At 46.6% G+C, this 15,755-nt stretch overlaps 1 protein-coding gene across 1 annotated transcript in view; it reads right to left on the minus strand.

The window, feature by feature from the left end:
• Positions 1-15,755, minus strand: part of CCDC85C (coiled-coil domain containing 85C) — a 108,787-nt gene that overhangs the window by 12,315 nt on the left and 80,717 nt on the right. The window contains exon 3 of the mRNA XM_058026075.1: positions 10,359-10,463. Coding sequence (XP_057882058.1) covers positions 10,359-10,463 — 105 coding nt within the window. The remainder of the gene's footprint in view (positions 1-10,358; positions 10,464-15,755) is intronic.

Here is a 15,755-nt window from a genome sequence, read left to right on the forward strand (position 1 = left end):
AAATTTATAACAGAGATGTTGAGAAACAGCATACCACTTCCAGCTGCAGCCACAGCCAGTCACCCCAGCAGAGGAAGAGCTGCCCAGCAGTGAGATTGCCTAATTAAGGTAATGCCTAATTAAGGAGAGGGGTATAGGGAAGCACCTTTCCTCCTCATGCACAGGGTTTATCAACCACTGCACCTCTGAGACCCAAAGGTAGCTCTCCTTAAGAAGCAAAAGTCCCAGAGGCTGTGGAGCTGTGTGTGACCCATCCCAAGCCTCCTCAGCCAGTTGGTGCTTTTGCTTCTCTCCAAACCACTGTGGCTGCTCAGACCGCTCTAGATTGCTGTGGCATGGATCTCTGATGAGCTCAGCCCTGGACAGAACAGCCCTGTCTCTGCTGCCAGGATGGCTCTGGGACTGCAGTGTCCTCAGAGGGTCCTGATGAGACTCTCAGCATCCCTCAAGGGAGGACAGTGCCAAGTACCCCCATATCCAGGGCCTTTTCCACAGGGAAAACCACAAGAGCTATTCCTCTGCTGCCTCTGTGCAGACAGCAGTACTGAAGCACCACTGAACACATTTCCCTCACAGCCCTCACTTGTTCTTCCATTTCAAGCACAAATATTTGCTGGTATCAATGATGGGACCAATGCACTTCTCAGAGCTTACTGCTCCCATGTGGCATCAGTCCTCTCCCCACACCATGCACAGCAAAACCACAAATCTACCAGAGAAGCTCAATTCCATCTGAGATCCTCCCAGAAACCTCTCCCTGGAGTTGGCAGGGCTTGTCTCCAAGGCTCTATGGAGACTCACAGTCCAACTGCAGAACTGACTAAGAGAAGAGAGAGAAACCCTGCAGTCCCTCATGCCAGAGCACCCTTGAAGCAACATGTTACACACAGGAGAGAAGTTCCCCAATTCTCTGTTGCTAGAATGACAATGACACCCTCCAAACCAAAGCAGAAAACAAAGCAAATCAAAGTAGCCCCATTCACTGCCCCAGACAAAGACCATCATCAGCAAAGCAACAGTGCTGATGTGAGAGAGAAAATCCCCGGACCACAAACAGTGCCAATGACCCTTTCCAATCTGACACCAGAGAAATGAAAGCAGAGGCCTCAACTTGCAGCTGCTGGCCAACATCTGCTGCAGTGTGTCCCATAACAATGTCATCACCCCGGTCTAAGACCAAGTCTCCTAATGAGTCCTTGCTGGCTCTGTGTGGCTGCATGGGACGTGCTCCAGCACAGATGCTGACAAGCACTGCCATACTCCAATTCCTGTGTACCAATACTCCATTCCTGAGCACTTGGAGGACCAAAATTAACAAGACTCTCTGCAATAGGGCACACTGAGAAATCCCAATAATGACACACCTCCACAGAGGTAAAGTAAGGCTTAAAACACGAACATCTCTTCATAACAGTGGGAATGCTTTGGAACCCAGGAAGAAAAAAGCCTAACTGGGCATGACAGGTATCTGCTCTTTTAGAGGTTCTGGATCAGAAATTAAAAAGAAAAAAGAAATTGTGATAAACAATTTCTCCTTGATTCCTCCAGGGATCTGAAAGACATGAGACCTTGGGCCTGCCATCAGTTTTCAATCTCTTTTTGCTCAATTACATTCTGTCTTTTAATGACACCCTTTCCTACCTCACTGCCAAGAGAGCTATTCCTGATCTGCAGAAAGACTGCAAAAGACTAAGTTTCAAAACCCAAAAGAGAGCATCATGCTGGTTTTACTTCAGCCAGCAGGCACAACCTAGGCACAGGGGATATCTCAGACCAATATGGAACATATGAGCAAATATTGATGCTTCTGAACCTCACATCTTCCCCTTGCCTTCTATTACTTTTTGTCTCCCATTTCAAAAAACAAGCATTTAGAATTCAAACCCGATTATATAAGCCACATTTTTCTAATGGCATACCTCAGACAGCATTAAAGCTAAATGGAGTCATATCAGACACCGTGAAGTTTTTATTGCCGAGACAGAACACAGAAAATTACATTACACCAGGCACTGTCAGACAGCTCACCATAAAATTCCCAGGCATGTCTATTTATCTCACAGTGGTTTTGTTTGCAACCTGCTTACCCAGATTTGAATTGTACTTGGACCCTTCCTTAGCACCTGTCACCATCCAGGTGTTTTAAATAAACAAAAAATAAATGAAGGTGTCAATGCCACTCTGCAAATTAGGAAGTGTTAAGAGACAAGCAGGAGGCAGTAACATGCAGGAACAGTTCATGGGAAGTGGGTGGCAGGGCCAGGACCATGGAAAGGTGCCATGGCTGGCACCCCAGCCCTGCTGTGCTGACAGAACAGGGGCCCGGCACATTTTTGTTGTGAATGGCACATGTGGCTACAAGTTAAAGGGAGTGCCTGGAGCAGATGAGGGAAAACCAGCATCCAAACCAAGGACTGAGAGCACAAGGGCACCCTGGCATGGGAGAAGGGAAGGCAGGGAATGCACCAAAGCCCTGAAGCACGGTGTCCCCATCACAAGAGTGCACAGGCAGCACCAAGGGCAGCACTGGGTTCACACGGACTGACGGTTCATTCAGAGCGAGAAATCTCCCTTCACACAAAGATGAGGGGCATGCCTGGGTGATCACACACAAAAAAATCTCCTGTTACCACCAGCCTGAGAAATTCCCTCATCGTTCTGCATCCCGGGCCACATTTCCCTTCCCTGCAGCTGCAGAGGGTTAATGGCTGAAACAAAGCAAGGGCCAGCTGGAGCAGGACAACTCCAGGCTGACATTCCACCCTCCCTTCCTGCAAAGTCCCTTCCCTCCCTGCCCAATCTTCTCATGCCCAAGGCAGCTCTGCCATTGCCACCACGTGTGGTGCTCCTGAGGGATCCCAGCTCCTCCCAGGGCTCTGCAGGGACAGGGTTACCTGGTGGCACTCCAGGGCTACAACATTTCCTGGAGGTACAAAGAAGTGACAGTGCCAGCTCCTCTGCAGACCACACCTTTTTGCCACCCTACTGCAGATGATGCCAGACCTCTGATATCTGAGCATGGGACACCCTGACAGGAGCCAGGGAGCATCCCTGTGTGTCCTGTCTGCCTGGCAGATGATCCAGAGCACTGATGGTGCTTGGCTGTGGTAATTCCATGCCTATTGTACAGAAATCCTGCCAGCACCCAGCTCAAACCCAACCTCCAGCTCCTTCTGGGACACTTAAATGGCTGCACAGTCCCAAAGACAGGGTGGGCTGCCCTGCAGCTGCAAGCACCTGACAGCCTGGCACCAGGAGGATTCCTAGACAGACCCAGCTCTCCAGCACAACACAGGTCCCTGACAGGCAGTGAGTTCAGAGCCATCACTCCCCTGTATTAGCATCTTCCTTATCAAATCAAGGACTTTATTGCAGATGATAATCTCCTCTGGCATTACTTAATTTGCTGCCTTTAATCACAGAGAGCAGCTGGTCATGTAAACATTCAAATCCATGAATTAACTCCACACAGGAGCCAGACAGAGCCCGTCTGTGTGTCCCAGCCAGCTCCTCCTGCACCTTCATGGTGCCCCCAGCAGGCATGGATGTCTGCTTAAGTAATAACAAGGACTTACATGGCACTTTCTGATTATTAAATAAGCAATTTAACTCCTTCATTGCTTTCTCAGCAAACATCACAGAAGAATGGCTCCCCTCCCTGGCAGGCTGGCTGCACGGGCTGTGCTGGGGCACCCAAGGGAAGGGAAGATTTCAGAGACTGCCCCGAACAGAAAAACAAAGTCAGGACATTGTTTGCAATGGATGTCATTACAAACAGGAAGGGTGTCTTTTCTCAGCCCTGAGCTCCAGACTCGGGAGGCTCCTTGGAGCACGCAGAGCCGGTGAGTCACACGCAGCTCCTCCGGCTGGGGCGAGGGCAGCGCTCGCTCTGTGGGCAGCAGTGGGGATGGGGCATGGTGGTAAAATCACAAAACCACCCCCAACAGCTCCAGCTGCCCCCTCGGACTGTGAAACCCCCTCCAACAGCTGTGCAGAGCAGCTCCAGCCCGTGATTACCTGACAGGAGCGAACGGAGCCCGGACAGAGCCAGCCCAGCCGTGCCAGCAGCCGAGTGCACCAACCCTGACTGACTCACAGGGGCACTGCCAGCGTGAGCAACCCCAGAGGCACTTCTGATAAAGGGACACCAAGCACATTTGTTAGCAGAAGGAAACGGTGGGCATTCTTAAGACTTCCATGATTTTGAAGCAAATCTGCTTAGGGGACGATGCGGGTGAAAGCCTCTGAGTGGTGGAGGATGCGCCTGTGGCAGACCAAGGGTCCCTTGTGTTCCTGCCTCTCCCCTGAGCCACTGCCAGCCCCACACAAGGTACATGAAAAATGAGCATGAGAACCCACAGCAGATCCTCAAAGCAGATAGATTTTTCTTGCTTCCTGTGGTTACCTGTAAGGGTGGATTATGGGCATGGCCTCTCAATGCCTCTTTTGCTCCTCAAAACCCCCAACTCTGTCACTGCCCAACTTTGTGCTGGTCAGCTGCCATGGGGGAAAAAGCCACCCACTGCTCAGAGCCTCTGCAACAGCAGCAGATGAAGGGCACCTGCTTTCAAAAATTGATTGGTTTGTTCTCAGTTTCACCATAGCACTCCCTGTGCCATAAATCCTGACAAACCTTTCATTTTCCTCCACAGATACTGTTGCTGCAGCAGCAAATCAGGCACCTTGAATTCCTCTTTTTGCCTGCTCAGTAACATCCTGGTGGTATCAGTGAAGCCAGTGGGAAGGAGCTGCCTTCTTGTCATGCTTCTCTCAATCATTGCTTCTCCCTGCCTAAAAAGGCACCATGGCCACAACTGATGTGGGAAGGTGAGAAATCAGCCTGGAGTCATCCTCTGACACACACCAGCTGAGCTCAGCTCACCTGACAGTGACAGGGGATGGGTGCAGGGATGGGAGAAGGCAGGGGACCATCAGGGAACAGCACAGGAGGGGCTTCTGAAGCAACAGAAGGGGCTGGAGGCATTTTGAGAGGCCACAATGAGATGCTGAAGATGTAAATGCAGTTCTGGAGATGCCAGAGGCACTGGGCAGCCAGAGATGCCCATGCCCAGGGTTCATGTAGCACTGTGAGGGCTGGGGGTTCCTTGCTGGCAGGGGAGGGGCTGCTGTGCTCTGCTGAGACACCTTGGGGCCCCGTGCAGGGGCAATCAATGCTCCAAGGGTTCCCCTGACTCTTCTTGGGTGCATCTTCAGGACATCACAATGAGAACAGTGTGGTGATCTTTAGCGATTTCAAGCTTGATTTGAAAAGTCAAGTTGACTTTAACAAGCTGATCCAGTTTTTCTCCCTGAGAGGAATAGATTTATTCCCATGCAGGCTGAGGAGCAACTACAAGATTTGCCCTGTGAGATCCCAGACCAGGCCTGGGCCCCAATTACATCTCCTTGCCTACACCAGGTTGTTCAGGAGCTTTGTCCTTCCTCTGCAGGGAGTGAGGGAGAGAGATATTTACCTTCTCACTTTTCTGCCTTATCCCTTGTACTGAGCAGGATTTTCCACTGTCTTTCCAGCCAAAAGGGAGAGCCAGGACTGCCATTGGGGTTGGGGTTTAGCTGCTATGTTCCCTCACATCACTTCTCCCACCACTGCTCTCACAGGCTCAGCAGACAGCCAGAGCTTCAGCCAAGGACTCATCATCCCTTCCCACTCCATCTAATGGCTTCTCTTTACACCTACAGACCACAAACATTTGGGCTTGTTGTTGTAATAGCAAGTGTGCCATCTGGCAAAACAAAATCCACTTCCCCCAGGCATCTCTGCAAGGCAGAGGTACAGAATGTGACTCCTTGTGGCAATCACGGCAAGGGGCTGGTGCTGCCAGAGATATCTCCCAGGCTTTGCATCCTTCAAGAAGTGGGCACTGGAGAAAAATACAGTCAGAAACAGTGTCAGGAAGCCAGAGACTCAGCAGCCCTCTAAGCTGAGTGCCCTGCAGTACATAACCACACTACCATGAATTTTCCTATGGACCTGGTTGGGTTTGGAACAGATTTAGAAGGGAAAAAGAAATTGTGTCTCTCCAGAATGATCTGTAGTCTACACAGACTCCTGAGAGAAGCAGCTTTGAATACTCTAACTCTAATACTCTCCCTTTTATCTGGAGATGCTTATTGTTGTCCTCGGGGACCTGTATAAAAGCTGGGTATTTGTTGTCATTACACTGCAAGAGTTCTATTGTCACTATACTGCAAGGGTTCCATATTGCTGGAGTTTTGTACCTCCTTGATGTTTCTTGTAGGCAGCTCCTCCAGGCACTGACTCCTCCTTGTCCTCACAGCAGCCAACTGATTCCAGTTCCCCTAAACCACCCAATCCATTCTTTTATAACACTCTTCTAATTGGCTACAGGTGTGGCCTGTTAACACCAGGCCTGTTCCTAATCCTTACTAATTAACCCAGCTGCAACTCTTTAGGGGGTAAAGACTACATTCTATACTACCTTATATTCTATCCCCCTACAGGTATTGGCATCATCAGCAGTGTCCTCTCAAAAAGACAGAGCTTGTCTCAGCTCCCACAGAGTGTATCTGCATGTACTTTCCCCAGGGATTCCCAGTTCCAGATCCAGGATGGGCTCCAGCCACAGCACCAGCAGACACATCCTGCACCCACTTGGGGAACCACAAGGAGCTCCTGCTCCTCACCAAGGGAACACTACAAACTTGGTACAAAAACTGAAGGAAGGGGAAGGTGAGGATTATTCTAACCTAACCTGTCACTCACACCCACACACCTACAAACACACACTCACAGGTTCACCAAAAGGTGGCCAGGGTCCCTGTGTGTGCCACAGAAAACAAGGGACACCCACTTAGCAAGCCCTAATGACAGCCTTAGCATCCCTCCTCATTGACAGCAAAGAAATGGGCTCTGGGACACATTTTTCACATGCCTTAGGAGTCAGTGGTGATTACAGGCTGACCTTTATCTCAGCATCTTGCTTACCCTCCAAAAACCCTAGGAAAGCTGCTGCCTGTTGCCTCCTTTCCATCACTTTGGTCATCTTATCTATTCCTTCCTCTTGGAACCACAGGAAGAAAAATTGTGGTGTGACACTGCTCCTGTTATCAGGGAACCAGTCCTCTGCTGGTGAGCCATCTGTGCTGTGGCCTTATCACAGCCCAGACCTCCCAGTCCTGACACAAACCACACATCCTGGGGTGTTTACCCAGTTCTTTGCTGCCAGTCACATCTGTGGCCATCAGCAGGGCCAAAGCATCCCCTCCTCTAGAATTCCTGCTGCTTTCACACACACTTTCCCACCCACACTCCATGCACACCACCCTCAGTATTTCCATTGAATTACTCCCACCAAAGGCAGGATTCCCATTATAAATCACATGAACACTGCTAGCAGATTTAAAGTGTAAGCCAGCCAGGCTAGCTCTGACTGCTAGCAACAAGCTGGTTCATGTTTAATGGTGTTCTTTGCCAGTGTGGATAAATGGTTCCTCCAGGCAGCTGGTTTCTGAGCCCCTCAAGCTGATGGTACCACCACAGGAGCATCAGCAGCCCTCAGGTCACCTTCTCATGCCTGGGCACTGAGATGGGCCCATGGGCAGCAGGCCCATGAAAGTCTGCAGGGAACATGTGTCCACATGGCAGCCATGAAGAGCCAAAGAGAGAGGTGCAAGCTCTGGGCTATACCTCAGCCCCCCAGCTGTGCTGCAGGGGTCTGGGATGTCCCCTGGGTGTGGGGGCAGTGAGCAAGCAGCTCTGTGGGGTTTAGCTGCCAGCTGCAGTGAAACCATGACACCCAGATGCCAGGTGGGACATGGAGTCCACAGCAGTGCACAGCTCACAGGTACTCAAAGACAGTTCTCAAAGACAGCTCTGATGCCTGGGGCAGCAGCTCACAGGAGACTGAGCAGCTCTGGAGGCTCTGGCAATGGGAAAAATGGAGCCAGCCTATCCAGCCTCATCCCAGAGAAATGGCAGGTCCCATCAGGAGCTTGTTGCTGCCTCCTCTCATGAGCCCAAGCCAGAGCAAATCACCCTCACCTCCCAAAGGACACAGTACTCTGTACTCCATGAAATGACACAGGGTGGCAGCTCCCAGAGCTGGAAAGGTTGACTCTCTGCTATCAGTGCAAGCTAACATATATATCACACCTTCCCCTGCAAAGGACAGGGTCTTGTAGGCCAGACTAACAAGGACTGCTGTTCCTGGATATTTGGTAACTGCAGACTACACAGCAAATCTGTAATTATCTGTGTGTGTGTGAAGGCCAATGCACAGAGCACAACTGTGAGAGTCTTCTGCTTCTGCATGCTGAGGGTGCACTGCTGTCCCTGATCCAGGACACACCAGGAACACCCAGCTGTGTCCTAAACTGGGGTATGTCAGAGCCTGGAGATCTGGGGTGATGCCTGCTCGTTACCTGTGTGACAGTGACAGGGATGAGCTGGGAACTTCCCAAAGGGTTACACAGGCAGTGCCAGTGATGGAACCCTGAATGGATGGGGCAGCTTTGAAGCTGACACCAACTGTCCATCACTCACCCACATGAAGCTTGGGCAGGCACAAAGAAGAATGATTTCTTACAAACTCATGCCTGCTTTCTGTTAAAAAAAGCTACAGAGAAACCCAGGTACATCTAAATATCCACTTCTGGGCATGCTCAAGTCATTCAAAGACATTTTCATGAATCTGTGGTCATTGTCCTTGTCACAAAAACAGTGTATCACATCAAGCCACAAACCAAAGCTATTTTGTTAGAAATAAATAAATAAATGGCTACATAAGTATCTCAGACAAGGTGGATTTGGATCCAAAGCTGTTTTTGTTTTTCTCTATTGACTTCCCACAAAGAAGGCAGAACACAGCTAGGGTGACAGATGAAAGTGAATGCCACACAGCACCCAGGACTCTCCATAAATGCCAGGTGCATCTCTTCCTTGAGGAAGGAGAGAAAACAGGGACAAGTGGCCAGGAAGGGCTCCAGCAGGCAGGACCATCTGCCACCAGCCCTCACAGAGCCCCAGTGAGCTGCAGGGGCCAATGCTCAAGCAGAAAACTCTCCTGCCAGCTCCCATCCCAGCACAGCCCCTCTGCAGAGGGCTGCTGGATCTATCCCAGCCTGACTGACAAGATCAATGTAAAATCATGAGTAGTAAATGTAAAATCCTTGGGGCAACCAGCACAGGCTGACTGAGCATCACCAACCTGGAACAAAGCTGGGAATCAAAAGCCTGAGCACCAGGGAAGCAAAGCAAAATCTCCAAAATTGTAAGGCTGGCACAGCCAGACAAACATCTCCAGGTTCAAGTCTCTCTGCACTCCCTGTAAAGTGTCCTGTCTTTACACATGGAGCACAAAGTTACAGAAGTGAATATTCACCTGGACAGCTTTATCCCTCTTTTTTTAGCTTGAAGCATCTCTATCTATCCTGCCATTTAGCAGGGATAGGAAGGGGATATGCTTCCATACTTGAGTTTCATTTATGCAAACTTTGTTAAATTATCATTGTGCCCTTCTTTACAACTGTAAGAGATAGACTAAATCTACAGAATGACTTTTTCCCAGTCAAGCAGCCAACACATGACTGGTCCTACAGGAGCTGCAGCCCTGCTGTCCAGGGTCCCAGACATGGAGCAGTGAGGTTTCTCCAGCTCTGCTGCCATCAGGATTTTGCTCACATTCCTAACACTCACAACCCACTCCCACTAGGACTCTCTGACTGTTTCTACACTCTTCCTCTAATCTGGAAAACAGCATCACAACCCAAACATAGAGGCCCAGGCATGAGGGTAACATCTGGAAGCAAACAGCTGGCAGGGCTCCTCAGCCATGCCCTGGCACAGCAGCACAGATTCCATCTTATGCAGGAGGCTTTAGTCAAAGCTGTTCTGAGGTTTGGGAAGCAATGAAGGCAAATCTTAAGAAACCCAAACCTCATTTGTGATACAGAAAAACCTAAGAACTTACTCACTAAACAACCCTGTCCATGCACTGCCAGACACCTGGCAAGCTTCACCCACAACCAGCTTTTTTACAGCAGGCACAGGGCATTTACCAAGAAGCTGCAGGTGTACCAAGCATCACCCCAGCTTTAAAAGATTCACAAGAGTGACTGTCAGTTGACTGAAAACCCACGCTGGGAAGCTGATGAACTAAATTCAGGCAAAGATTAACGTTCCAGGGGCTCCAAATCCTCCCAAGGTTTTTGCTGCATGTTTGCAACTCCAGGTTCAGGGTGAGCAACCCCTTGTGAGAGCTCCCCTGTAACTGGATGTATCCCAGCCTGGCTGACAAGATTAACAAAAAAATCATGAGTAACAGCACCCCTTGGGGCAACCAGCAGCTGCAGGGGGGGAAACCCAAAATGTCTCTTACGTTCTGCAGGGCGTCCTGGTACTGTGGCAGTGAGGAGAGCTGGGACTCAGAGTGGTACGGGGACAATCCTTTCCTCAGGGTCCGCAGGTCCCCCGTGCTGGACTGCTGCAAAAACAACAGAAAACAGGAAATGTTAATGGGAGGAAAGAAAGCTGGGCCCCTCCTGATGTCCTGGCTTTTGCCATGACCACATTTGTCCCCTCTTTACTTCTCCCTGCACCAACAGTGACAGTGAACACTGGAATAAAGTGCTTTTTCCATTCCAGTCCTAGAAAAAACACCTGCAAGCAACTGGAGGTGAACTGGTGAAGGTCTGCTACATTAAGTGATACTGCAGGAAGGCATTTTTGTTTTACCTAAGTTCCTACATGCTCAATACAAAACATTTGCTAAGAAGCACATAAAAAATAAATTTTTTTAGTCTTATGCAGATTAATCAATATTAAATTTTTTAGTCTTATGCAGATTAATCAAAATCTGCAAAAAATCCAGATTTTTTTGCAGATTTTTCAAAAAATTTTAAAAAATTGTTAATTGTGCAGATTAAATCAAAATCTGCAAAAAATCCACAAACCCCAAACAAACAAACCAATTAACCAAAAAAACCCACACTAGGAGACATTTTCTAGATTAAGGCTGTGTAAACCATTGTCATTCACCAAAGCTTGCAAAATGTGTGTTGTGACAGGAACAGTTTCTTATTTGGTTATAAATTTGCTTGCACCCACAGGTCTTAAACATAGTCAAACAAATGAAGGTGGTTAATATGACCCTAAAAACCAGATAAATGCAACCAATAGTCTGCACTCACAGGGGAAGGAGCACTGGGTGTTAGGAGGACTGAACAATCACCCTGGGACAAAGTTTCTGCCTTGTGTTTTTAACTCTCTGTGATCTTGAAATGTGAAGAATGAGAAGTGTTTCTCATTTATAAAAGTGCACCCAGAAAAAGCCAATACACAAGCAGCCAAATCAAAGGTCTGTGAGAAGATTCTATCTTTATCACCAATAAACATCTCATTAACTTTTCATATTTTTAGCAGTATCAAGCAGTGCACTGTCCTCTATATTAAAGTTTTAAAATCATGACCTTTCAGATTTTTATGCTCTATTAAGACTTTCAACTGCCATTTGCTACAGAAATTATGTTTTCTTCTTCAAAAGAACAAAAGAAAAATCATTGGAGCAATAAAACTTAACAAGAAATCTCATAAATCATATCAATTGTATGTAAAAACCCCACAGTAACCCAAAGGGCTGAACATAACAGGGACTTTGGAGACTGTTGTCATGCACAGATCTCTGGAAACATCAGAAGTTCATTTCCATTTCCTGCTCAAAGAGAAGAATTAATGCACTCTGAGTGGATACATTATTTTCTGTCAGTGTCATATATATTTTCTTGCAGCTACATGGCCTGTTTCAGTTGATATTCAGCTTTGGTTTTATTCCAAAATGTTGTTTTCTTAGGTTAAAACTTCTACAGTGACCCAGTGCTTTCACAACCATTCTGGAGGCCTCACCCTATCAACTTTCCTTTTATAAGCTGTGAAGAGAAGGGCAGTTCTCAAGAAAGCCATAATGAGAAATGGATGCCAGTCCTGTGTGACCCAATCTGCTGGGAGCTGCAGTGTCTCACATGGAGTCAAGTGGTACAGAATAAGTTCAGCATATCAGATATCTGGGATTCCCCTGAATTTATGAAGAGAGAAGATGTGGCCTGTATTTCTTTCACATTTCACAACAGAGAGTCAGAGAGAGAGAGATCTGAAGGAGATAACTCCTTCTGAAGCTGAAAAGTGACTGCTGCAAAACTGAGTTTCCACTGCTCCTGGGAGGTATATCACTTCAAAGCAAGGTTAGCAGGTCACAATTGAGGATGATAAGAAGACTCTTGGTTTACTGGCAGTGTCCCAGGCATGTGATGTCTCTTGGTGGTTATCCTGACAGGATTTCTCCTTGGCTGGTCGTGCTCCCACATCCCTGCTGTGTGCAACCCCTTCTCCCCTCCTGTGTGTGGGGACACAGCAACCTCCTGGAGAGCTCCTGGCACTGCTCTGGGCTGCCAGCTCGGGAGCTCAGGCACTCTGCCCTGACATCTGGGATGAAGGGGCACATGTGTGGCCAAGGGAAAAGCAGAACAAAACAGCAGAGCCAAAATGTGAGGTTGTATCTTTGTGCTGGGGACCCCAGGGGTTGCAGATCCCCTCAAATCTCTGCTCCAGAAGAGTGTGTGGCCTCAGCAGTTTACAGACCATGGGTTACTCAGACTTTTGTAAACCACACTGAGACCTGCAGGATGCCACACCATGGTGGGGTACCAGAAATGTGTAAACAGGCTTGAGAAAGAGAGATTTGCTGGGCATTTGCGTCCCAGAAACTTGCTGTCTTGCCCCCAAATCTGAAAGGGTTGGTCTACATTGGATTCCCCACATGTCTCATCACATTACAGCTTATCCTCACAGAAAGTCAAAATGGTTTACCCAGCTAAGGAAGGGAGACAACCAAACCAAGTCCAGAGAGCACCCAGTATCACACTGCTGTCACTAAAACCACACTAGTCTAAATTGATTTAATTAACTGCCCTATGCTCCTGCCTGGAGAAAAAGTCTGCCTTCATTTCAATTTGGTTTAAATTGGTTGAAATTGTGTTGGTAAATACACAGATACAGTCAAAACTCTGCTCTAACAAGTGTTTATAATGGATTAGTTCTATTGCTTTTTTTAAAGCAAATCCCATTTAAGATTTCACTAGCGTGTGACAAAACTATTGTTAGGTTGTTTCAGTGGCAGCTGATTATGAATCTGACCTAATGCATTCAATTTGATGGAAAGATTCCCACTGAGTTCAATGAACAACAAAACAAGCTCTTAATTAAAGAACAGAAAGGAAAAAGAGAAAAAAAAATAGGACAAGAAAAAGAAAAGACATCTAAGAAATAAAAACACTGAGCAGAGATGTCTCCAGAAGAGGAACAAGGTGTTTGGAGCACAGTGGGTTTGCTAGTGCAAAAAGAGTCTTCACCTGCCATTATTTATAAGACATCCCTGTCAGAGATGGGCAGAGTAAACTTTTTCCTCCCACCATCTGTCATAAAGCCTCTTCCACGAGCCCTGCACTCAGTGCAATTTTCCTTCTATATTTTCTAGAAGTTATTTGGGAATGTATCTTACTTTATTGCTTGTGGTTTTTTACAACAGGCTACCAATCACAGCTCTGCACTATTTATCTTCCCTGTACTAAAGGGAAATGTGTGGTTTTTCACCATTGAAAGAAAACTGCTTTTTCTCCCTTTTTAAAATTAAAATGGTGCAGTGACACATATTCAACAGACCTCCCTAAACATTTGCACATTCCTTGGGCTTTGCTATCAGTGTTAGAGCTAACCAGGGAAAGAAAGTGAATCCCTCATTAAAAAGCAATATGACTAATGATGCATCAGAATGAGTAGCCATTACTCCACTTAAACCTAAATTAAAAATCCTGGTATTTGCATTGTCAATTCACTCACAAAATGAAATCTCTTATTACCTTACCCAATTTTCATTACTGAGATGTAAGTGGATCCCAAATTGCTTTTCTAGTCAGAAAGACATTTTAAAAGTAGAATCCCTGATCATCTCCGTTCATCATCATTGCTGGAGATTATCTCAACTAAAGGGCAACATATCTATAATAAATTATCCTTCAGGTAAAATCACTTCACATTTCTGGAGTTTCAAGAAATAACTAAAACTCCGTGGGAGCATGCAGTCCCAGCTGAACTTTTATTGGAAATGTTTCCTGAGCTGAGGAACGGACAGAAGGAGGGACACAGCAAAGGAGACTCACACCCCCAGCAAACACCAACAACTGGCCTCTGACTGCTCCAAGAGTGGCTCTTGCTGTCTTGCTGTCAATATTTTTCAAACCCTAGTTTCATCCATAGTTCAAAGAAGAAAAAAAAAAAAATAAGAAAAAGAAAAAGCAAGCATGTCCTGACTTTCCCAGTGGTACAAAAGTGCAAGACCTGCCCTTGGTCCAGCTCAGCACTTTCTGATGAGCACAGGGACAAGCCTGCAGAGCCAGCACCCTCACCTGGCAGCACAAACCTGTGCCCCACACTGCCAGCACTGACACCCCACTGCCAGCATTCCAACACAATCACTCCTCAGCACTCACAAAATATGACAAAACATTTATGGTTAAATTTTTCAACTGGGCAGGACTTCACAGTGACCCAGAAGATGCCACTGGACCAAAGCCCAAGACTTTGCCAGCCCTTTATGAAACAAATGGACATAGGCCTGTCCCATCCACCAGGGAAGGGAGTTTGGTCTATTCCTACCAGCGAGAAAAGTGTAGGGTCATCAAACCAAGTTTTTTAGTATAAATAACTGCAAAACCAACTTTTTTTCTGTGTAGAAAACAAGCAATTTGATGGGTGGAAAGGGATATTTTCCGTAACAAATAATGTATAATTTTAAATGCTTGAGATAGAAATTAAAGTCTTGGTACTTACCAAAGACTAAAATTACATTAAAAAAAAAAAAAAAAAGGCAAAACAAAACAATGAAGAAACAGCAAACACTTGTTCCTATCAAAGCTTTCCATCCTGCTAGCAAAGAGAAGAAATGGTGGCCTCTGACTTTTTGACCTGCTGTGCTGAGTGATTCAATTGAAAAATAACACAAATAACACAAGAAGATGGATGGTGTTTGTGGTATTTTAAGGTCAAAGTGCTACAAAGAAACATTTATTTTCCTCTTCGTTTCTGTCCAGTAAAGTCAGATCAGTGCTGTGGCTGTGTTGGACCAACTGTGAAGATAAAGTGTTGAAAACTTAGAGACAAGTCAGACAAATTATCTTTTCTGCTACCCTTCAGTGTTACTTCTGCTAGAAGGAAGAAAAAAGAAGACAAATATTTCATTCTGAAATTCTTTGATGCAACAAAATGGACTGTTCTTAACATAAATTAAATACAGAAAGACGGAAATTTACTTGACAGAAAGTTCTCAGTATTTATGAGAGATTAGCAAAAAATTATTTCAGTTAGAATTATGTTCTGAAGTGACCGTGGAAAATTAAAAAGCAGCACTGTCAGCTCCCAGTAATTCATGAATTAGCATTCAAAACAGGGTTGTTACATAAGTAGCCTTTAATTGAAAACACTTTTTTCTCCCTTCACATAAATTCTAACAGATGAAGGCTTGAAGACAGATTTTAAGAAGTATTTAATCATAAATGATCAGTTTGACCCTGTGCCCTGTGGAAATATTAAAGCCTTCACAAAGGGTCACAGCTTCCCTTCTCCCCATGGGCTGTGGGGTCATTGGGGAGCAATCTGGGTGTCTAAACATTGGCATGCAGTGCCTGAGCACCCCTGGAGCCTTGGCAGAAGTGATAAAGAGCTGCTG

Source organism: Melospiza georgiana, chromosome 6, assembly GCF_028018845.1.
Source record: "Melospiza georgiana isolate bMelGeo1 chromosome 6, bMelGeo1.pri, whole genome shotgun sequence".
Taxonomy (NCBI): domain Eukaryota; kingdom Metazoa; phylum Chordata; class Aves; order Passeriformes; family Passerellidae; genus Melospiza; species Melospiza georgiana.